This window comes from Protopterus annectens, chromosome 11.part0 (genome assembly GCF_019279795.1).
Source record: "Protopterus annectens isolate FY-2018-M chromosome 11.part0, PAN1.0, whole genome shotgun sequence".
Classification (NCBI taxonomy): domain Eukaryota; kingdom Metazoa; phylum Chordata; order Ceratodontiformes; family Protopteridae; genus Protopterus; species Protopterus annectens.
In genome coordinates this window covers 200,265,870-200,290,775 of record NC_056745.1, presented here as the reverse complement: position 1 = coordinate 200,290,775, position 24,906 = coordinate 200,265,870, and the positions used below count along the sequence as shown (strand labels likewise).

Genomic DNA, 24,906 nt, shown 5'->3' with positions numbered 1-24,906 from the left:
TCTCAGACTCAACTATACTACTAAATTTACAATACATTGTTTTATAAAACTACTACGTTTAATACATTAAAGCAGCTTATATAAACCTATACCAGAGTATTGTAAAAAAATATTGGTATTGAACCACCTGAAATTATTACCTTTTTTTTTTTTGTTTGGACTATTTGATGAATAAAAATGTAACAGATCAATAAAGGAATGCATGCTCCACAACTACAGTTTCCACTGACCACTCTCCAAAAAGTAACTAGTGTGCTTAGCAAGTTAATAAAATGCAATGAAAAGAGGATGCAGTGCAATGTTCACATACAAGGATTTACTTAGTTATGCGCACCCATTTCCAGGCATATCTTACCTTTACCAAGCTCAAAGGAGAACTTATCATTTCTGTCCCGGCTGGAGTCAAACACTGTGCCATCCAACAGCTCTCCAGTGTAGTGAACAAACACCTTGTCTCCAGTCATTGGTGTTTCAGTCCCACTGCCTTCTTTCTTTATAACCTGAGAGAAACAGTAAATTAGCAATTAAAAACCAACTCTTAAAAACCCCAATTGGCAATTCAAGCCCTCCAAATCACTGAAATGCAAATTGTATACAGTCATGCTTATACTATTGCTTACCTACATAACGGACAGAAATGGGTCAGGATCTAGGCAACAGTAATGTGGACATCAATTCTGGGCAATATGAAGAATACAAACCCCCCCCCCCTCAATGCAGCACTTGAAAAAATTTAAGCTGAATGTATAAACACTAAGTGACCTAGTCTTAACTCATCTACAAAATTATTTCATTACGATAAACAAATGCCCCAGCAATCCAAACTTAAAACGTGTCTATATTACTGTACGATGAAAATAGCAAACGCTATTTCATCATACCGATATCATCTAAAAATATCGAACGGAACAGCAGATTTTTTCCCAGGGAAAAAAATCACTGCCCCGTAAAAAAATAAAAGCTTAACACACAAATTTAAGTGGGGGATTTTGCCCCACACACCCCCCTACTTAAAATATACCAACTCCGAGATTGCACCATAGTGGAGGAAATGGCAAAGTCCCGAAGACGGCCCACCGAATTTTTTCCCTGGGGAAAAAATTTGATGTTCCATGACTTCTTTATTTTGCCATTTCGACAGTATCGGATCGACTAAATAGCATTCGCTATTTAATCCATTCTATACTGTCAAATAGATCCACTTACACCATCTATAATACTACAAAAAATACAAAAAAAAGTGCTTACCATAACATTCCATGTGAGTTGTTCATCTCGCCTTCATTCTCACTGATGGGTTTGGAGCCATCCTCAGCTCCAACTTGGCCAAATGCTAAGCACAAGGTCTTCAAACAGCTCATGGCCTACTCTTTATCCCATGACGCAATAGTGCTTCCCTCAGATCTTGTTTGCCCAGTCATAAGACTATAGTCACTGAAATAAGAACACTGTAGATAAGGACAAAGTATCATTAAGACTTGTTGGAACTTCCCAGTCCTCAAGACTTTAAAAGGTAGGGGGTAGGTGGGTGGGACGCAAGAATGAAGGCGAGATGAACTCACATGGAACGTTATGGTAAGTACATAACTTCGTTATGTGAAGTTATTCCATCTCGCCTTCATTCTCACCGATGGGTCAATGTCCCAAGCACCATCTCCTTGTGTGGCTCATGGAAGTATATCCCTCAGAACCAAAGGAGACCCTGTCCCTGGAGGCCTTAAGGACCACGTGGCTGCTGCACAATATCTATTGGCAGCCGTGCCATAAAGGCTGAAGTGGAAATTTTCCGGGGTGAGTGAGCCTGGACTTTTCTGATTTAATGTTATCTGCGAAGAGATGTGAAAGAAATACAATCTGACAACCATTTTGATAAAGTGTTTTTTGCCACCGGAGTACCCTTCTTTGAATCTGAAAAGGAGACCAGAAGTCCTTAGTCCTGTCTAAATAGAATCGAGGTTGCCTATGGACATGTGTTCCATTTTGTTTGTATATTTGGGGGAAAAAAAAAAAACACACCGGTAATTCTACAGTCTGGTTGAGATTTGTTTCCGAACATACCTTAGGTAGGAATGACAGATTTGTTCTCAGTGTTACTCTATCATTACGAAAAATCAAGTATGGGGAAATTGTGAAACCTGGCTATTCGTGGAACTGGAGCAGCCAAGCTGTAAAATTTTAGGGTATGAATTGCAGGATAAAGAACGCCTGATGAATGTATCTGAAGATCTGGAACTGGGTCCAGGATCCATGGTTCTTCCAGTCGATGAGGCTGCAAAAAGGGGAACCAAATTTGAGGAGGCCAGTAAGGGACTATCAAAATAATGGTCCTTCCCAGAGTGCTGGCTTTCTGTAAGAATCAGGGTATCCGAGGAACGGGGGAAAACCATAAAGAAGTCCCAGAAGCCATCTTTGTGTACAACTGCATCCCCATGGGGCATCTCCAGAGTTGGAGGATCAGGGCAAAGTAGTTGCTGCATTTAGTGTTGGCAGGGGGTCGAAAAGAGGTCGTAGCAAAGCTGGCCCCATCTGTGGAATATCCTTTCCACTACTTTGTTCAGGGACCACTCTTGAGGAGACAGTATTGCTCTGCTCAACTTGTCCGCTATCACACTGGACCCCCCCCCCCCCCGGAATGTGTGTTGCTATCCGAAAGGGCTGGGTGGGTATTGCTCACTGCCCTACTCTCAAGGCCTCTCGAGTCTCGACATAAGGGGGGTATGATCTGGTTCCTCCTTTATGTACCAGACCACTGGCATGTTCATCTGTACTGCAATAGTCCCTAGTTTTGAAAGGACTGCAATGCAAGATGTACCGCTCTCATCTCTAAGACACTGATAAGCAAATGAGCCTCGTGATTCACTCACGTGCCTTGGGTTGTCCTTCCCTGAAAATGCCCCCCCCCCCAAATCAGGGAGGCATACATAGTCACAGTGGCAACCGGGATTGGAAGAACAAAGGGACGTCCTATTAACACCTGAGGAGAGGTCAGCCACCAAATAAGATCCTTCTTGCATGGCTTTGTTGTTATAATGTGGTGAGACATTGGAAGTTCCTGACAAGACCATTGTGTGAAAACCAGTCATTGCAGTATCTGCATGTGCATTCAGCCTAACAGAATAGCAATGATGGCTGCTGCCATGGTCCCTAGTAATTTGAGCACTATTGAAACTGGGGATCTCTGTTTGGTGATGAGATTCAGAATTTGTCATCAAAGGTTCACCACTCTTTCCACTGGAAGTTTTATGGTCATGGAAACTGTGTCGAGATCTGCTCTGATAAAGATGGTATGTCTGGATGGCTATAAAGCAGAATTGTCCCAGTTTACAGTGCTCCCCAAATGACAGCAAAGATCTAAGGTTGTCTCCCTTGAGTGGAGGGGTTGATGTTTGGTGGTGGCAGTGAGGAGCCAGCCATCCAAATATGGAAAAACACCTGGAATCCTAACCGCCTCAGGTGAGCCATGATTACTGCCATGCATTTGGTGAAGACTCTGGGGACTGTAGTGAGACCAAAGGCCAGAGCTGAAAACTGAAAGTGACTGGCTCCGAGGCAAAAGCGCAGATGATCATTAGATGTTCTGGCCATCTTTATATGGTAGTAACCATCCTGGAGATGTAGCGAGCACATCCAATTGTCTTTTCCTAGAAAAGGCGTACAGATTGTAGCGCGGCCATCTGAAACCGTTTTCTTGACAGATTTGTTCAACCTGCTGAGATCCAAAATTGGTCTCCAGTCCCGTTTTCTTTGGTACTAAAAATAATCTTGAGTAAGTTCTGGATCCTCTCCGATCTGCTGGGACTGGTTGGATGACTCTTTCTAGCAACCTCATACTCTCTATGGTTGCCTGTTCCCTGTGATTAGGTGGAACATTTGGGATTTTTTTCACAGTGGGTAGAGGGGTAATAAAGGGAATAGTGTATCCTCTGGATATTATGCTTTGTACCCACTGATCTTTTGTGGTTTTTAGCCAGGTGTCTGGGTATAAAGATAAGCGTCCCCAGACTGCCTTCAGAGGCAGACAGATTGCCTCCTTTCAGGAACGCTGGTAGGGCTTGCCAAAGAACTACACCCATCACCCTGATTTTTCAGGCCCCCTCGACTGGGGGCACAGCGTCTCCTATTATTGCCGCCTCCTCTGCCTCTAGATGGGGGTTTCACCATGTGTCAAAGAAAGCTCCTTCGGCTTTACGGAACCACATTTTCCCACTTTACTGACCTTTAGGATAAGGTCTGGTAGGAGTGGAAAAGACGACTCCTATGGCAGACATCTTTCCATCTTGCTCACACCTGGTAAGATGAACCGTCAGAGGGAGTTTACAAAGGACGACTTGTAAGGCTCCGCAAAGGAACATAAGTGCATCTAGAAGAATCTCCGAACAGCAATCCCTGTACACGCTGCCCGACTCGTTCCATTCGTTGCATATGAAATCAGATGCATAGAAGAGTTAAGGGAATTTAGGGTAGCAAGCTGGGAGGTTACCTAATCCGAGACCCCCGCAACTATAGCACCCTGTAGAGTACCTCCCAACTCCTTAAGATCTCAGTGTAGTCTGGTGAAATGTGATAGTTCAGGGATCAAAGAACTAAACATGCACTTTCCATGATCTTAGAACCTCTATTAGGAGGAAGAACAGAAGTGGAGGTCTCCAATTGCTCCTTCTTAGTGGCTGCCGCCACCACCATAGCATCAACGGGTACTCCTTTGGTAAGGAAAGCCTTGTCCTGAGGTGACGTTATAAATTTATTTGGCCTCAGAGTGACTGGGTCTAGGGACTCGCATGCCTTTTGGAGAGAGAAGATCCATCAACTCATTGAAGGGCGGAGTCACCCAAGAGGTGGAGGGTTGAGACCCGAAAGCCTAAAGGGGATTCCAGCTACCCCTGTTTTAGGATTTCTAAGATCTCACCAAAAGAAATTTCTACAAAGGGGGAGCGTGGGGACCCTTTTGACTCCTCTAAGTCAATATCTGATGTAATAGATTCTTGAGGAATCCAGAGGCTTCCTTTTGCAAGTTATCTTCTTGGGAACCTCCTCAGAGGGTGCTTCTGGGGAAGTCCCATTAGAACAGGACTCACCCGATGACGGGACCGGAGACTCAGTCTGTACGCTTTTGAGGGATCAGTGAAGCAGAGCAGACACAAGAACTTTAGGGGAGGAGATTGCTGGTACCGATGATGTGCCCGAGGGGACAACAGACTGGAGTTGCGGGGCTTTCGATGCTATGAGGAGAGTGAAGAGACACCTGGATCCGTAGAAACAGGCAGTCTCTGTGGCGCCGAAACCGTGGGCTACGAGTTTGAGGTAGGTGCCGAGCTCACCAGAGCAGAGGTCCTGAGAGACAAAGTCGGCACTGAAAGATCGGTACGACTATTTTCTCTGGACCCGACTGTTGAGTGTTGGCTCCAAGACTCAAACGTAGGCACTGAAAAAGTCATAGTAGTCAGAATCTAAAGTCCAATGGGTGTTGGCTCCGACAGTTCCACAACCATCAGTTCCAGATACTACGGCTCTGAAATTTTGGGTCAGAATTGAGGAAAAAATGAAGAAACTGGTCGAGTCTGGGTCGGTTCTGAAGCCCTACGGGTCGAACCGGACAGAATTTTAGCTAGTGCCTGTGACTGCAGGAGTCTATGTACCACTTGATCCACATCCTTATCCAATAGTCTTGAGGAAGCAACAGATTATGTCTCAGACTGGAGAATAGGAGATTAAGTGGGGGATATCTGCTCCAATGCTGGAGACCGGCTACTACTGAGACTAGTCCTCGTCTAAGCCTTCTTGAAAGGAGGCTTTCAAGAGACTTCTTGCCATGAATTTACTCTTGCATTCATGAAGAACGAGAGAGCTAAAGGAGTGACAGATTGCACAATTTTCCTGCAGGTGAAGCTCACCTAAACAAGCACAATTTGTATATCCATTTGTAATGGACATCTTCTGCCTGGATTTCAGACATTTCTTAAATCCAGATTTTGCTTTTTCAGACATCACTTTAACTTATAAAAAGAAATACATATGTATAAACACACAGATAAAATATATGTATATCAGAAAATAGTCCCAATAAAGGAGGATCTAAAACTAACCTCTAATAACTATGACACACCAAGCTAACAACAATTATACAACCCTAATAAAATCCACAGGGTTGAATAAAATGTAATTGCAAGTAATAGCAAAAATAGAATTATTAATTCCCTAATAAAAAAAAAAAAAAACAGGCTACTGATAAAGCAGAAAGGATAGGGAGCAATATCTAAATCTAAGCACTAGTCTAGTAAAATAGTGTCATCTATAAATAGGCCTAAAGATAAACAGCCTCAAGAAAAATGAGAAAAACACTAATTATCACTAACAAAAGGAGGCAAGTGTCTCAAGTAGCTAAATGTAATCTACAACTAAAACAAGAATGAAAAATTGTTTATCTAGAAAAAAAAAATCAAAGTTCTGCAATACTGGCCAGAGCTGTTCGACGAACACCCGATCTGTTGCAGTGGCAAATGAGATCTGGGGGAAGCACTATTGCATCATGGGATAGGAAGTAGGCCACAAGCTGTTTGAAGACCTCAAGCTTTAGCATTTTGCAGAGTCCATCAGTGAGAATGAAGGCGAGATAGAACAACTTCATATCACCCATTCTACATACAAAAGCAACAGATGACGGTCTTACTAAAATTTATCATTACTTCTGTTCCTAAAGAAATGCTGCAGTACACAATGGCCAAGTCAGTGGTGAGCACATTTTAACTTGACTCACTGCAGGATGTAAATTTATATGAATGCCAAATTAAAAAAAAAAATAAAACCCACCACAACATGTTCGGTATTCAACAACATAAGCCTGCGTATGATGAGCACAATCAGAACACAGCAAATTGAGATGCACAAATTTATTCACAAGACAAAACAAAAAAACTGGACCTGGATGTGCATGCAAATGACAAATGAGCATTTATGCCTAAACGTAATTCACTTATTGCCAGGTGGTCAACATATAACTTCGTGTCACATATTTCTCACATTGTTGTATTATGAATCCCTATAGTGCACAAATAGCGGACAGTGTTTCATTGCAAAAAAATAAATAAATAAAGTTACCTATTAGAGTTGTATGTACTTAGCACTCTTCACGATTCTACAGTGTTGGCAATATGTGCCAGTATAACAGCTATAAAATCAAAAAGTATTTGGGCTCGGATTTAAAATTGTTTTAACTGAAATGCTTCACAGCCTTAAGTTAAATTTTACATGCACTTCCAATAAAAACAAAATGTTCTTGGTGCTGAAAGAATTCAGCAGAAAAAGAAAATAATGCTATTTTTCCCCCCATCACAAGTTATGAAAGTTTCTTTTCCCACCTCTATCAACTAGTAACCTATTCTCTCTCATTTAAACAACCCACAGAGCACAGCACCCAAAGGAACCCTACCTAGCACAACACCCCTTTTCACCTCAAGCTCGCTTTTCCAACTTACTGGAGTAGTGGGACACAGACCTCTGGCACAGGTGTCACTTTTGATAAGTGGTGAAGAATTTTCTTATGCCCCCTTCCCACCTTAGCCACGCTTCACATCAAGTATGCAATATTTTAACAGCCCTCACTGGGGTGTCTGCATTTCAGTAGATTCTTGCATGGCATTTCTGTGAATTTGTTGTTGTGTCTTTCGGCTTTTCCCGGTTAGGGGTCGCCACAGCGGAACTCCAGTCTGCTAATGATTGGCAGTAGATTTTTATGTGCTGGCTTGCTGGGCCTAACGCACAACCTTCAACGAAGGAACGCCCATTCACACGTCGCCACACAGAAGACGCTCTGAGAGAATCGAACAGGCAACGTCTGTGAGGATAGAAATCCGTCGCTGTACCATAAAGGGCTGTCCTCCAGGCTAAAACCAAGGTCTGTCACCAGGTTAACCGACAATAAAATGTCCAAGCACTGAATAAGTCCAAGTACTGTATTTATTAATCCAGTCACGATAAAATCAGAGAGACCACAAAACAAAAATAGAACTGGTGATTGAGCACGCTTTCGTCTTCACTTAGTAAACTTCATCAGAATCACAAAATCAATTAGAATTGAACACCTTAAATATAAAAGCATAGCAAGCCACCATTGGTTAATTAGTTAATTGTTGCTCCAAAACGTTTAAGTGCTTCAAAACCTTTTGTAAAAATGTTACACATATAAACTTTTTCCTCTTTTTCTTCATAAAATAACTTGTCATACAAAAAATAATGGTTCATTGATGTAAACTCCTAAAACATATACATCTATAAATATGTGAATCGAGATATATAAATTAAAAATAAAAGTGTGTATGTGTGTGTATGCTTTGCATATACTATTTAAATAACTCACTAAAAATACCTTCCTACTAGTAACCAAATAATATATATATATATATAGTCAATAAAAACCATTGACATTGTATACAATATAATATAAATAATTAGTGAATAAATAAAAATAAAAATATATGTATGTAACCACATGTGTGTATGCTCAATTAATAAGTTTTTAAATATTGGATATTAAATATAGAATATTAAATATTGAATATTAAACATTGAATATTAATTTCATATGAAAGTATAAATGAATGAATGGATAGAAACATAGTGCACTTGAATACATTAAATACATTGAATACATTGAATAAATATATAATATATAATGTTAAAATATCAAAACAGCTGCATTAAAAAAATTTTTCATTTGGGGTTATTTGCCAAGAGCTTCAGGGCTGGTTTAATGGATAGATGATCATTCATCCCCTTGGGACCGCAGACATCTAATTTAAGCTGCCAAATTAACTCTCTATATTCCAACAGAGATTCCCAATCTCCACCCCCTGTCACTCTTTCACCTCCTCCAGCACCCAGAATTTGAAATTAGCTTTTTCACATATATTAGTGTGTCTGAATAGGGCGTTGTTATCATTCCTTCTAGTAATATCCCTCATATGCTCATAAATACGTTTTCTAAGCTGACGTTCCGTCTTACCCACATAGTATCCTCCACAGGTACGACAGTAAGCAAGGTAAACAACACCCTTAGCGTAGCAGGTGAAGTACCCATTGCTCCTAAGTTTTCTTCCAATACCTTTCACAAATATTTCCTTATTTCCAGAAATGAAGGAGCATTGCCCACACCTGCCACATCTATGTGTTCCTATCTTATTTATCACCCCCTTATCTTTTAATGGATTTTTCTTCTCAAATAAATTCTTAAAATTAAGATTTTTTCTGTAAGTGAATTTTAAAGGTTGCTGAAAAATTGATGAATTGTTGGACATCCTTGAAAAGATTTTCCAAACCTCATGTATGCCCCTTTGTATCCACTCACATCCCTTATGATATGTAAATATCAGTCTCGGAATTTCCTCTTTGTCAATACCCATATTTTTAGTTTTCCTGATATTGGCCACGTCCAAATTGCCTTTTAACAGGGGTGGGTAATGGGTATTGCGTTTTTTCATTACCTCCCTTTTTACGTTCTTAATTAATTCAGTGGGATACCCCCTTTCCTTAAATAAACCCTGTATTTTGTCCATTTCATGCTTACATTCTATGTTGTCACTAGTCATCCTGGAAGCTCTGACCATTTGCCCCTTAATAATATTTCTTTTCAAGTATAAGGGATGGTCACTTTGGAAATGTACATAGGAATTGGAAAAGCAACTTTTCCTATAAACCTTAGATTTATATTGCTTATCTTCTCTGTTCTTAGTTATGGTAATATCAAGATAGTTGGCATAATCAATATTGTATTGATATGTAAACTCTAAAAAATTGGTGGTCATATGTATATATTGTATAAATTCCTCGATCTGTGCTGTGTTGCCATCCCAAACAATAAATACATCATCCAAAAATCGAAAATATTGTTTGATGTACTTCCAAAATTGGGATTTAAATACAAATTCAAGTTCCCAGTAGAGCATAATAATGTTTGCATATATTGGGGCGCAGGCTGATCCCATAGCCACCCCCCCAATCTGGTGGTAAATGTCTCCCTGGAAATAAATGAAGTTGTTTTTCAAGACAACTTCTATGTATTCTAATACTAGTCTAAAATCAGTGTTACTTAGGAATTTAAACTCTGTTAACATATCCTCAAACCATTTAAGACCAATGTTGTGAGGTATTACTGAAAAAAGGTCTTTGACGTCAATGGTAATAAAACCATAACTGTCGTCATAGGGAATATTATTAAATTTTTCCAAAAAATCCCATGAATCTATTAGTATATGGGGGTAATAATTGTATAAAGGTTTCAGCTGGTTATCCACAAATATTGCTAAAGTCTGCGTCTTTGAACATTGGGATGTCACAATGGGCCTAAGTGGGGGATTTTGTGCATCTTTGTGTATCTTGGGTATCCCAAAAACCTCCGGGATTACCGGTTTGGGAACCTTAAGAAAGTTGTATAAATAAAGGTCGATAGATCCTTGAATGAAATTGTCTTCCAAATAAAGGTCAATCAATTTTGTTGTACCAGATATTCATCTCATTTCTAGATGCAAGTTGGTATCTATTACCCTGATTCAAAATTTCAACCATCCTCTTAGTGTAGTCCCAGTGGTCCATCAAAACTACCCCACCCCCCTTATCGGGCTTCATAATCCTTATTCTCTCATTGCCCTGTAACATTTTCAACACTTTAACTTCTTCATCTGTTAAATTCACATATTCCTTTTCTATTTCATGTGATAAATAACCTTCCCTAACCATATTAAGTGCAGGTCTCAAATTAAAAATGTCATGTTGTAGGGGTGGGTTAAAAGTACTTCTTCTTCTAAGCCCTTTCCTTATATTTGCTTCTTCATTTTGAAATATAGTCTTTAAATTTAGTTTCCTAGCAAATAACTTGATGTCCAATAATATATTCTCAATCCTAGGTTTGTGTACGGGTATAAATGAAAACCCCTTAGTAAAAAGATTAAAAAATTCCACTGTAACTTCTAAATCAGTAAAATTATAAATATTAAAGTTATCACGTGTAAAAATCTTGCATGTATTTGTGTCCACATGTTCAAGTGCACCATAATCCACAGTGTGACAACACTGTTTCATTACTATCCTTTCTTGTATTGTTGACTTCTAAATGAAGTTCCACTCTGGAATAATCTTCCTCACTAAAATTATCCTCGTCTATATAGGTGTCCAAATACAGTGAAGTATCTATCTCTACAAAATCAGTTCCCCCTCCTATCTGTATCTGTTCCCCCCTTGTTTCCTGTAGGAATTATCCCCTATTGCCTCCGCATATGTGTAGGAGCGATTCCGGTTCTGGTTCCTTAACCTTTCTGATCTTCGGGGTCCCTCCCCCACTTCTTCCCCTAAAGGGTCAACCTGGTTCATTACATCACAATCACCCATTTCATTCATACTCATGTTCAAGCCTTGATTCCCATACCATTTGTTGTTTTCCACAGTGGTGTTCCTATATTGAATGGGTGAATTTCCCCTATTATCCTTTCCATCATATCTCAAATTCTGATACCTAGAGAGCCTCCTTTATTCGGGTCAACATAAGCCCTTCCTTCTTGGTAATCACGTATGTCCCGATCAATTTTACTTAGTTTTCTTCTGTAATTGCTAGCCACATTACTGTCAACATCGTGAAGTACCTTATAGTATATTTCTTTGTTCTCTTTAATGGTAAAAAGTAGGTCATTACTAATTTCTTTCTGAATTTCATCTATTCTTTTTTTACTGTCCAAAAGAATATCTGCATTACTACAAATCATAGCTTTTAAAATTAGAATGCCACAGTCATTAAGAATGTCTGAAATGGTTTTGAACAACTCACCATTTCCTCGTATATTATTGGGATATTTGTTTAGCCTAAGGCCTTTAGGCACAATCTTACGCTCTACACACTGAGTTAAATACCAATTGTCAAGGCTTAAATTCCTATATTTGTTCAATTCTAGTTCTAAAGTCTTACATTTGTCCTTATAAGAACTGTAGTCCAAGAACTGTAGTCCTTGCGTGTATTAACAGTTTCGTCAAACGCCTTTGAAAACGAACGGTCAAGCCATTCTGTAAAATCCACATTACTATAGTTATCCAACCCTCGTTGCTTAGTCCGTATACCAGTTCTGTTGGTGTAACCTCCACCCGAACCGGGTATGGTAATCCGTACTCCATAGTCGTTGTTCGAATCGTGACCGTTACCTTCCCCAACATCTCCGGTCCTCGCTACCGACCTGGACGTCACTTCCGGACTGCGTTGTGCACAGGGAATAGATCCGCTGGAACCTGGTGACTGAACGGAACCTGTTGCTCCTTCCGAGTGAGCACGTACAAGCCGAACAAGTTGGCTTAAAAGTGAGTTGTCATTCTCCATGGGGATTCCCTCGTACAGACAACGGTTAAAAACGATTAACCTCAAACACCACCTCACACACCAAACACTTGCAAAAGATAGAAATCCGTCGCTGTACCATAAAGGGCTGTCCTCCAGGCTAAAACCAAGGTCTGTCACCAGGTTAACCGACAATAAAATGTCCAAGCACTGAATAAGTCCAAGTACTGTATTTATTAATCCAGTCACGATAAAATCACAGAGACTACAAAACGACACAAAACAAAAATAGAACTGGTGATTGAGCGCGCTTTCGTCTTCACTTAGTAAACTTTATCAGAATCACAAAATCAATTAGAATTGAACACCTTAAATATAAAAGCATAGCAAGCCACCATTGGTTAATTAGTTAATTGTTGCTCCAAAACGTTTAAGTGCTTTAAAACCTTTTGTAAAAATGTTACACATATAAACTTTTTCCTCTTTTTCTTCATAAAATAACTTGTCATACAAAAATATAACTTGTCATACAAAAAATAATGGTTCATTGATGTAAACTAAAACATATACATCTATAAATATGTGAATCGAGATATATAAATTAAAAATAAATGTGTGTATGTGTGTGTATGCTTTGCATATACTATTTAAATAAAAGGGTGTTGTTTACCTTGCTTACTGTCTTACCTGTGGAGGATACTATGTGGGTAAGACGGAACGTCAGCTTAGAAAACGTATTTATGAGCATATGAGGGATATTACTAGAAGGAATGATAACAACGCCCTATTCAGACACACTAATATATGTGAAAAAGCTAATTTCAAATTCTGGGTGCTGGAGGAGGTGAACAAGAGTGACAGGGGTGGAGATTGTGAATCTCTGTTGGAATATAGAGAGTTAATTTGGCAGCTTAAATTAGATGTCTGCGGTCCCAAGGGGATGAATGATCATCTATCCATTAAACCAGCCCTGAAGCTCTTGGCAAATAACCCCAAATGAAAATTTTTTTAATGCAGCTATTTTGATATTTTAACATTATATATTATATATTTATTCAATGTATTCAATGTATTTAATGTATTCAAGTGCACTATGTTTCTATCCATTCATTCATTTATACTTTCATATGAAATTACTATTTAACGTTTAATATTCAATATTTAATATTCTATATTTAATATTTAATATCCAATATTTAAAAACTTATTAATTGAGCATACACACATGTGGTTACATACATATATTTTTATTTTTATTTATTCACTAATTATTTATATTATATTGTATACAATGTCAATGGTTTTTATTGACTATATATATATTATTTGGTTACTAGTAGGAAGGTATTTTTAGTGAGTTATTTAAATAGTATATGCAAAGCATACACACACAGACACACATTTATTTTTAATTTTAATTTATATATCTCGATTCACATATTTATAGATGTATATGTTTTAGGAGTTTACATCAATGAACCATTATTTTTTGTATGACAAGTTATATTTTTGTATGACAAGTTATTTTATGAAGAAAAAGAGGAAAAAGTTTGTGTGTAACATTTTTACAAAAGGTTTTAAAGCACTTAAACGTTTTGGAGCAACAATTAACTAATTAACCAATGGTGGCTTGCTATGCTTTTATATTTAAGGTGTTCAATTCTAATTGATTTTGTGATTCTGATGAAGTTTACTAAGTGAAGACGAAAGCGCGCTCAATCACCAGTTCTATTTTTGTTTTGTGTCGTTTTGTGGTGTCTGTGATTTTATCGTGACTGGATTAATAAATACAGTACTTGGACTTATTCAGTGCTTGGACATTTTATTGTCGGTTAACCTGGTGACAGACCTTGGTTTTAGCCTGGAGGACAGCCCTTTATGGTACAGCGACGGATTTCTATCTTTTGCAAGTGTTTGGTGTGTGAGGTGGTGTTTGAGGTTAATCGTTTTTAACCATTGTCGGTACGAGGGAATCCCCATGGAGAATGATAACTCACTTTTAAGCCAACTTGTTCAGCTTGTACGTGCTCACTCGGAAGGAGCAACAGGTTCTGTTCAGTCACCAGGTTCCAGCGGATCTATTCCCTGTGCACAACGCAGTCCGGAAGTGACGTCCAGGTCGGTAGCGAGGACCGGAGATGTTGGGGAAGGTAACGGTCACGATTCGAACAACGACCATGGAGTACGGATTACCATACCCGGTTCGGGTGGAGGTTACACCAACAGAACTGGTATACGGACTAAGCAACGAGGGTTGGATAACTATAGTAATGTGGATTTTACAGAATGGCTTGACCGTTCGTTTTCAAAGGCGTTTGACGAAACTGTTAATACACGCAAGGACTACAGTTCTTATAAGGACAAATGTAAGACTTTAGAACTAGAATTGAACAAATATAGGAATTTAAGCCTTGACAATTGGTATTTAACTCAGTGTGTAGAGCGTAAGATTGTGCCTAAAGGCCTTAGGCTAAACAAATATCCCAATAATATACGAGGAAATGGTGAGTTGTTCAAAACCATTTCAGACATTCTTAATAACGGTGGCATTCTAATTTTAAAAGCTATGATTTGTAGTAATGCAGATATTCTTTTGGACAGTAAAAAAAGAATAGATGAAATTCAGAAAGAAATTAGTAATGACCTACTTTTTACCATTAAAGAGAACAAAGAAATATACTATAAGGTACTTCACGATGTTGACAGTAATGTGGCTAGCAATTACAAAAGAAAACTAAGTAAAATTGATCGGGACATACGTGATTACCAAGAAGGAAGGGCTTATGTTGACCCGAATAAAACTAACAGGAGGCCCTCTGGGTATCAGAATTTGAGATATGATGGAAAGGATAATAGGGGAAATTCACCCATTCAATACAGGAACACTACTGTGGAAAACAACAAATGGTATGGGAATCAAGGCTTGAACAGGAGTATGAATGAAATGGGTGATTGTGATGTAATGAACCAGGTTGACCCTTTAGGGGAAGAAGTGGGGGAGGGACCCCGAAGATCAGAAAGGTTAAGGAACCAGAACCGGAATCGCTCCTACACATATGCGGAGGCAATAGGGGACAATTCCTACAGGAAACAAGGGGGAAAACAGATACAGATAGGAGGGGGAACTGATTTTGTAGAGATAGATACTTCACTGTATTTGGACACCTATATAGACAAGGACAATTTTAGTGAGGAAGATTATTCCAGAGTGGAACTTCATTTAGAAGTCAACGATACAAGAAAGGATAGTAATGAAACAGTGTTGTGTCACACTGTGGATTATGGTGCACTTGAACATGTGGACACAAATACATGCAAGCTTTTTACACGTGATAACTTTAATATTTATAATTTTACTGATTTAGAAGTTACAGTGGAATTTTTTAATCTTTTTACTAAGGGGTTTTCATTTATACCCGTACACAAACCTAGGATTGAGAATATATTATTGGACATCAAGTTATTTGCTAGGAAACTAAATTTAAAGACTATATTTTAAAATGAAGAAGCAAATATAAGGAAAGGGCTTAGAAGAAGAAGTACTTTTAACCCACCCCTACAACATGACATTTTTAATTTTGAGACCTGCACTTAATATGGTTAGGGAAGGTTATTTATCACATGAAATAGAAAAGGAATATGTGAATTTAACAGATGAAGAAGTTAAAGTGTTGAAAATGTTACAGGGCAATGAGAGAATAAGGATTATGAAGCCCGATAAGGGGGGTGGGGTAGTTTTGATGGACCACTGGGACTACACTAAGAGGATGGTTGAAATTTTGAATCAGGGTAATAGATACCAACTTGCATCTAGAAATGAGATGAATATCTGGTACAACAAAATTGACCTTTATTTGGAAGACAATTTGATTCAAGGATCTATCGACCTTGATTTATACAACTTTCTTAAAGGTTCCCAAACCGGTAATCCCGGAGGTTTTTGGGATACCCAAGATACACAAAGATGCACAAAATCCCCCACTTAGGCCCATTGTGACATCCCAATGTTCAAAGACGCAGACTTTAGCAATATTTGTGGATAACAAGCTGAAATCTTTATACAATTATTACCCCTATATACTAATAAATTCATGGGATTTTTTGGAAAAATTTAATAATATTCCCTATGACGACAGTTATGGTTTTATTACCATTGACGTCAAAGACCTTTTTTCAGTAATACCTCACAACATTGGTCTTAAATGGTTTGAGGATATGTTAACAGAGTTTAAATTCCTAAGTAACACTGATTTTAGACTAGTATTAGAATACATAGAAGTTGTCTTGAAAAACAACTTCATTTATTTCCAGGGAGACATTTACCACCAGATTGGGGGGGTGGCTATGGGATCAGCCTGCGCCTCAATATATGCAAACATTATTATGCTCTACTGGGAACTTGAATTTGTATTTAAATCCCAATTTTGGAAGTACATCAAACAATATTTTCGATTTTTGGATGATGTATTTATTGTTTGGGATGGCAACACAGCACATATCGAGGAATTTATACAATATATACATATGACCACCAATTTTTTAGAGTTTACATATCAATACAATATTGATTATGCCAACTATCTTGATATTACCATAACTAAGAACAGAGAAGATAAGCAATATAAATCTAAGGTTTATAGGAAAAGTTGCTTTTCCAATTCCTATGTACATTTCCAAAGTGACCATCCCTTATACTTGAAAAGAAATATTAAGGGGCAAATGGTCAGAGCTTCCAGGATGACTAGTAACAATATAGAATGTAAGCATGAAATGGACAAAATACAGGGTTTATTTAAGGAAAGGGGGTATCCCACTGAATTAATTAAGAACGTAAAAAGGGAGGTAATGAAAAGCATAATACCATTACCCACCCCTGTTAAAAGGCAATTTGGACGTGGCCAATATCAGGAAAACTAAAAATATGGGTATTGACAAAGAGGAAATTCCGAGACTGATATTTACATATCATAAGGGATGTGAGTGGATACAAAGGGGCATACATGAGGTTTGGAAAATCTTTTCAAGGATGTCCAACAATTCATCAATTTTTCAGCAACCTTTAAAATTCACTTACAGAAAAAATCTTAATTTTAAGAATTTGAGAAGAAAAATCCATTAAAAGATAAGGGGGTGATAAATAAGATAGGAACACATAGATGTGGCAGGTGTGGGCAATGCTCCTTCATTTCTGGAAATAAGGAAATATTTGTGAAAGGTATTGGAAGAAAACTTAGGAGCAATGGGTACTTCACCTGCTACGCTAAGGGTGTTGTTTACCTTGCTTACTGTCTTACCTGTGGAGGATACTATGTGGGTAAGACGGAACGTCAGCTTAGAAAAAGTATTTATGAGCATATGAGGGATATTACTAGAAGGAATGATAACAACGCCCTATTCAAACACACTAATATATGTGAAAAAGCTAATTTCAAATTCTGGGTGCTGGAGGAGGTGAAAAAGAGTGACGGGTGGAGATTGGGAATCTCTGTTGGAATATAGAGAGTTAATTTGGCAGCTTAAATTAGATGTCTGCGGTCCCAAGGGGATGAATGATCATCTATCCATTAAACCAGCCCTGAAGCTCTTGGCAAATAACCCCAAATGAAAAAAAATTTTAATGCAGTTATTTTGATATTTTAACATTATATATTATATATTTATTCAATGTATTCAATGTATTTAATGTATTCAAGTGCACTATGTTTCTATCCATTCATTTATACTTTCATATGAAATTAATATTTAATGTTTAATATTCAATATTTAATATTCTATATTTAATATTTAATATCCAATATTTAAAAACTTATGAATTGAGCATACACACATGTGGTTACATACATATATTTTTATTTTTATTTATTCACTAATTATTTATATTATATTGTATACAATGTCAATGGTTTTTATTGAGTATATATATATTATTTGGTTACTAGTAGGAAGGTATTTTTAGTGAGTTAATTATTTAAATAGTATATGCAAAGCATACACATACACACATTTATTTTTAATTTTAATTTATATATCTCGATTCACATATTTATAGATGTACATGTTTTAGGAGTTTACATCAATGAACCATTATTTTTTGTATGACAAGTTATTTTATGAAGAAAAAGAGGAAAAAGTTTATATGTGTAACATTTTTACAAAAGGTTTTAAAGCACTTAAACGTTTTGGAGCAACAATTAACTAATTAACCAATGGTGGCTTGCTATGCTTTTATATTTAAGGTGTTCAATTCTAATTGATTTTGTGATTCTGATGAAGTTTACTAAGTGAAGACGAAAGCGCGCTCAATCACCAGTTCTATTTTTGTTTTGTGTCGTTTTGTGGTCTCTGTGATTTTATCGTGACTGGATTAATAAATACAGTACTTGGACTTATTCAGTGCTTGGACATTTTATTGTTGGTTAACCTGGTGACAGACCTTGGTTTTAGCCTGGAGGACAGCCCTTTATGGTACAGCGAAGGATTTCTATCTTTTGCAAACGTCTGTGAGGAGACAACGCTACCGCAGCACCACCACCGCAGAGCTGATATAGCAGACAGCTAAACTTTCCTGACTCTGAGCAGAGTTGGAATCTCTTCCCATGTGATATACCAAACCAAGTACATTTTTTGCAACATGGTTTGCACTGTGCCGTATTTATATATTTGCTGTATTGTTTCTGTCCTTTGTTGTTGTCAGCACTGTTGGTTTTTCCCCACCCTCCCTATGAAGTGTTCTTGTAGTTCAAAGGTAGGTACTAGGCTATCTGCCCGAGGGCATTTATAAGCCTGGCAAGAGTGTGTTGGCTTTCGCCGCCCCATTGATTGATTAAATTGAGACTCTGTCAAGCAGAGCCAATGAAGTAATCCCAGGGGTGTACTTTGTTACCCATCCACTTGTCAAGGCTTCTCGAAGAGCATTAGTGAGGGGCTCTGCCTAATGTAGTTATGAATTTTTTTCCAAAGCATGGGAGTCTGACAGGAATCTATCCCTCCAGCATGTTCTATTTATTGTTGTGGTGAGGTTTAGCTCACTAGAGCGCGTGGCTCACAGTGACTTGGGATTTCTTGAGCATGTCCATCAATTCTGAGTTGGAAACGGCGTTTTGTAAGTCAGGCAGAGATCACCTCTGAGTAAGCGATATGCCACTGAGTACAGCCAGAGTTTTTTCAGTCGTGCTGCATAGGACATATGTTTGAGGGCAGTAATCCTCTTGGCGAGGTGCTTTTGTGGTCTTTCAAGCTGTTGGAAGTGTCTTGTGAGGTACATCCCAAGTGGGGCATTGTACTTTATGATGGGATTGAGGAGTGACAAGTAGAGGGGCACAACATCTATTTCTAGATGCAAACCCCTTAGTAATTAGATGGGCCACATAGAAGGATTTCCTAACTACTTTGGCAATATGATTGTCAAAGGAGAGATTACCATCTACCTGGGTCCCCAGATCTCTTAACTCTTCTGCCGCCTATGTGGTAATTTGTGGGTGTTTTGTTTTTCCAAACGGGATGACTATATATTTTTTGGCATTTAGCTCAAGGCCATGACTTTCACACCAGGGTGTCTGTCTCAGTAAGGCCTTTTTGAAGGATGTCTGTGTCAGCCGGAGAGTCAGTTATGGCTCCCGGTTTGCAGTCATCGACAAACTTGGTTAGCCATAGTCCTCCCGTGTTTGCCTGTACTTCTGAGAAATATATGCCGAACAGTAGGGGTCCCAGAACTGAACCTTGCGGGACACCACTTGCGACTGGTTTAGAGTCAGACCTGGAGCCCGCTATTCTTACCGTGAGAGTTCTGTCTATAAGCCAGTTGGCAACCCATCTTGTGACGTAGGGGTTTATGTTCAGGCTGACGAGTTTTTCTATAATACCCAAGTGAGGAATGGGGTCAAACGCCTTGGCAAGATCAAGGTAGGCTGTGTGAACCAACTTTCCCTCGTCTATAGCCTTGGTAACTGTCTCGAAGAAGTCAACCAGGTTTAGTAGGCATGATCTGCCCTTAAAGCCGAACTGGGTCGGGTCAAGTGTTTGGAGGTTACCAATGTCTTTGTTAATGAGTTCCATGATTATGCGCTCCACAGCCTTGCAGACCAGGCTAGACAGGCTTATGGGGGCGATAGTTACCAGGGTCAGTTGTGGCTCCTCCTTTGTGAAGTGGAATAACCATTGCTGTGCTCCATTCTATGGGCAAGTAGCCTGTGGTCAGGCTGAGGCTGAACAGTGCGTTTAGGTGGGGAGGTTAGTTCGTTCTGTAGTTCGTGCAAGACGCAGCCTGGGACACTATCTGGCCCCATTGATGCTGTGTTTTTGGCTTTTGAAAGGGCTGTTTTTACCTGGCTTCTGTGATTTCCAGGACACTACACTTTTCCGGTACTGCTATGGGCCCTTTTGAAGGTGAGAGGGAGGTGAAGTTTGCACAATCTGCCAGTATGTTGGCAATATCAGTAGGTTCAGTATATTTTGTGCTATTTTGCCCTCAGAGCATATCTGCGAGTTGCCACTTAGATTTTTGACATAGCTAAAGGCTTTGTGATTATCTTTAGAGTCCTTTGCTATTTTACTTTCGAAGTTAGCCTTGGATGATTTTATGGAGGGACCTTAGTTTCTTACGGATACTGATCAGGGATGCCCTTCCTTCTTGGGATTTGCTTTTTTTCTGAACTAGTTTCCTCCTTTTGATGTACAACCTGTTTATGGCAGGAGTCCACCAGACTTGTTTCCTTCTCTTAGAGGAGTGAGTCTTGGTTTTGCTAGGGATGGCACGATCCATGCATCCTTGTAGGTGCTCAGAGAGTGCGACTGAAAAGGATTCGGCATCTTGGGCAGTATTATCCTTTAGCATGGGGGGCTGTGAAAAGTACAGTTTTGTACCTACCATAAATGTAGATGTTCGAAGATCCACATTGCTGCAGTCCTTACACTTGGGTAGTCCGCTGTCCTCGGTCGGCCCGAATATCAAAGTATAAGGCTGACGTCGGTCAAGGCGCATTTGACTGACATCAGGACGTCAGGGTACAAATGCGCATGACCGACGTCATATCCTCAGTCTTTTCTTGCCCCAGATGTCAGAAGACCCTAAAAATAAAGGTCAAAACCAAAAGACAGCAAACAAACAACCAACCACCCTTGCACTAATTATATGTACAATATATACAATATACACAATATTTACAACCCAACCCACACAACCACCTCTAACTACAGAGGGGAAGGAGGGAGGGTAAATTGGACTGCAGCAATGTGGATTTAGAACATCTACATTTATGGTAGGTACAAAACTGTACTATGTTCTTCATCTCACACTGCTGCAGTCCTTACACTTGGGTAGAATCCCAAAGCAGAGGTAAGGGAGGATGGCCAAACTATAAGGAAGCAGGAGCTGCCAAAATGCCCTGCAAAACAGCAGTGGCAAAACCAGCCCTGGATTTAGAGTAAAGTGGTAGGTGATAATGCCTAGAGAAAGTATGCACTGAACTCCAAGTAGCTGCCTCCAAAATATCCTTGGTTGCCACCCCTCAGAAAAGCTGTCAGTGGCAGTAGCCCTAGTGGAATGAGGCCTAATCCCAGCTGGAATCTCCTTGCCATGATGGGAATAACAGAAAGCAATGCAAAACCCAATCCACTTAGAAATAGTTTGTTTTGACACAGGCTTGCCCTGAGAACTCAAAGCAAAAGAAACAAATAACTGCTGAGACTGCCTGAACCCTTTAGTTCTGTCCAAATAATATCGCAACTGCCTGTGTACATCTAAAGTGTGCAAAATCTTTTCCCCTTTATTTTGGGGATTTGCATAAAAAGTAGGCAAATGAATAGTTTGGTTTAAAGCCACACTAGAAACCACTTTAGGCATAAAGGAAGGATTAGTGCGTAAAGATACCCTATCCTTATGAAAAATTAAGAAAGGCTCAACCGCCATAAGGGCCTGTAATTCAGAAACCCTTCTTGCAGAGGTAATGGCCAACAAAAAGGCAGTCTTCCATGATAAATATTTCAACTCAGTAGTAGCTGCAGGCTCAAAAGGTTGTAGAGTGAGTTTCTCCAACACAAAATTGAGATCCCAAGCAGGAGTAGGAGCTCTCGTGGGGGTCTTATATTCTTTGCCCCTCTAAGAAATTGCTTGAACAAAGGATGAGAAAACAACGGTGGGTCACAGTCATAGTGAGCTGAAATTGCTGCAGCATGAACCTTAATAGAAGAGAAGGACAAACCTTTGTCCAGTAACTCAGTAAGATATTGAAGAGCCACACTTAAATTAGGCTCAGAAACATCAAAATCCTTTGCTGCACTCCAAAATAAAAATCTCTTCCATTTATCTGCGTACACTTTCCTTGTACTAGGCCTTCAAGCTTCCAAAATCACATTCAAAACTTGTTGTGGAAGTTGAGACCCTCTATGGTTCAAAACAGAATATGCCAGGCTGTTAGGTGAAGAGAGTGAAGTTTGACATTGAGCAAATGACTGTCCTCCTGGGACAACAGGTGTGGAATCGAAGGCAAAGGCCATGGAGGCTTCCATACCAGACTTCTCAGTAATGGGTACCAGTGCTGTCGAGGCCAATCTGGAGCTATTAAAATCATCCTTGGCTTGTCCTGTCTGACCTTTAGAAGTACCTTTGGGAGGAGAGGCAGAGGTGGAAAGGCATACACATGAAGATTGCTCCAATTGAAAGAAAGAGCATCCACTTTCCAAGCTGTGGGATGAAACCTTTTAGGTGCAAAACTTTGGCAGCTGATGGTTTAGTGGAGAAGCGAACAGATCTATGTCTGGAGTTCCCCATGACACTGTCAATTTCTGAAATACATGAGGATCCAATTTCCACTCGTGGGGATCCATAATTAGCCTGCTCAACACATCTGCTAAGGAGTTCTGTGCTCCGGCAGAAACCTTGCCTGAAGATTGAGCTGTAAACTGAGAGCAGTCTCCCACAAAATCATTGCTTGCCTGCATAGAGGATAAGAATGTGTTCCCCTTGCTTGTTGATGTACCACATGACAGTTGTGTTGTCTGTTAGAATCAACACCTGCCCTGGAAGAAGTAAATCCTTGAAAGCTAAACTGGACTGCTAACATCTCCTTCAGGTTGATATGTAGATGTTGTAGTCTGGCAGGCCACTTGTCTTGTATCCACTTTCCATTTAGATGAGCTCCCCAAGCTTTGTCTGAGGCATCTGTCGTTAAAATCTGACTCGCCTCTGGCCGGGTCACAGAGAGTCCCTTGTTTAGGTGACATTCCTGAGCCCACCACAAAAATTCCTTTTGAATGCAAGGTATTATTTGAATGACAGTGTCCAGATCCTGGCAGTGCTGTGTCCATACATTTTGAGATACCATTGCAGCTTCCTCATATGCAGTTTGGCATTGGGAAGCACCAGAATACAAGATGCCATGAACCCTAAGGCTTGAAGGACTGTCCTTGCAGTCAGCCCGGACTGATGAGATAGTTGATGGAAGTAAAGGGAAAGATTCTTTTGTTTGTCCGGGGTTAAAAGGCCATCTGGGATGCTGTATTCAGTCTTACACCCAGAAAGCACATGTCCTGAGAGGGTACTAGACTGGACTTTATTTCGTTCACAGAATACCCCAGGCATCTTAGCACTGCTATCACATATTCCAAATGATGAAGAAGCTCTTCCCTTCCTTGAGCCAGAATCAGGCAATCGTCCAAATAAGGATAGATCTGTATTCCTTTTAGCCTGAAGAAAGCTATCACTGGAGCCAGAACTTTCGTGAACACTCTGGGCACAGTAGATAAGCCAAAGGGCAATGCAGAGAACTGATAGTGAGAAGTCCCAGCTCGAAACGCAGATACTTCCTGCAACTTAGTCTGATAGGAACATGAAGGTAAGCCTCCTTGAGATCCAAAGTTACCATCCAATGATCTTTGCCCAGTAGAGGTAAAAGCTGTTGTAACGTCAACATTTTGAACTTGGGAATGTCCAGATAAGTGTTGAGGATAGATAAATCCAAAATTGGTCTCCACGTGTTCCCCTTCTTTGGTACTAGGAACAGGCGAGAATAAAATCCTAGGCCCACTTCTGGCATAGGGACCGGCTGTATGGCCCCTAGTTGGAGTAACAGAGAAATTTGCTTGTGAGCCTCTATTCTTTGTTGAGGAGGAACGTCTGGCATGCCTCTGAAAGGAGGCAAGGTATGGAAATAAAACCTGTAACCGTGGTGTATGATATCCAATACCCATCTGTCTTGGGTAATTAAACTCCAATTTTCCTTGAAAAGTGCCAACCTTCCTCCCAAAGGTGCTGCCAGGCGAAGGCTCTGGCAGCTGAAAAGGTAGGTCATTGGGTCTGTTTACGAAAGGACTGACCCTTGCCCTCACCTGAAGACTGTGCAGGAGAACTCCCTGTTCTAGGCCTGAAAGAGCCCTGAGCTCTGCCCCTACCACGTCTAGATCTACCCCTAGACTGGGAATCATAAGAAGGATACGTCCACCCTTTAGTAGGCCAATTTCTACTAAACTTTGGAGGCTGAACCTGCAAAAAATCTTTAACAGTCTGCATAGACTTAGCCTTGTCTTCCATTTTCTTTAAAACTGCCTCAACAGGAGAACCAAACAACACATCAGATTGTAAAGGAGCATCTAAAATCCTAGTT

The 24,906-nt window shown here is 39.6% G+C and overlaps 1 protein-coding gene across 1 annotated transcript in view; it reads right to left on the bottom strand.

Moving 5' to 3' along the window:
* The window catches only part of FKBP4 (FKBP prolyl isomerase 4), a 514,476-nt gene that overhangs the window by 416,684 nt on the left and 72,886 nt on the right, over positions 1 to 24,906 (bottom strand). The window contains exon 2 of the mRNA XM_044087184.1: positions 356 to 500. Within this exon, the coding sequence (XP_043943119.1) occupies positions 356 to 500 (145 nt within the window). The remainder of the gene's footprint in view (positions 1 to 355; positions 501 to 24,906) is intronic.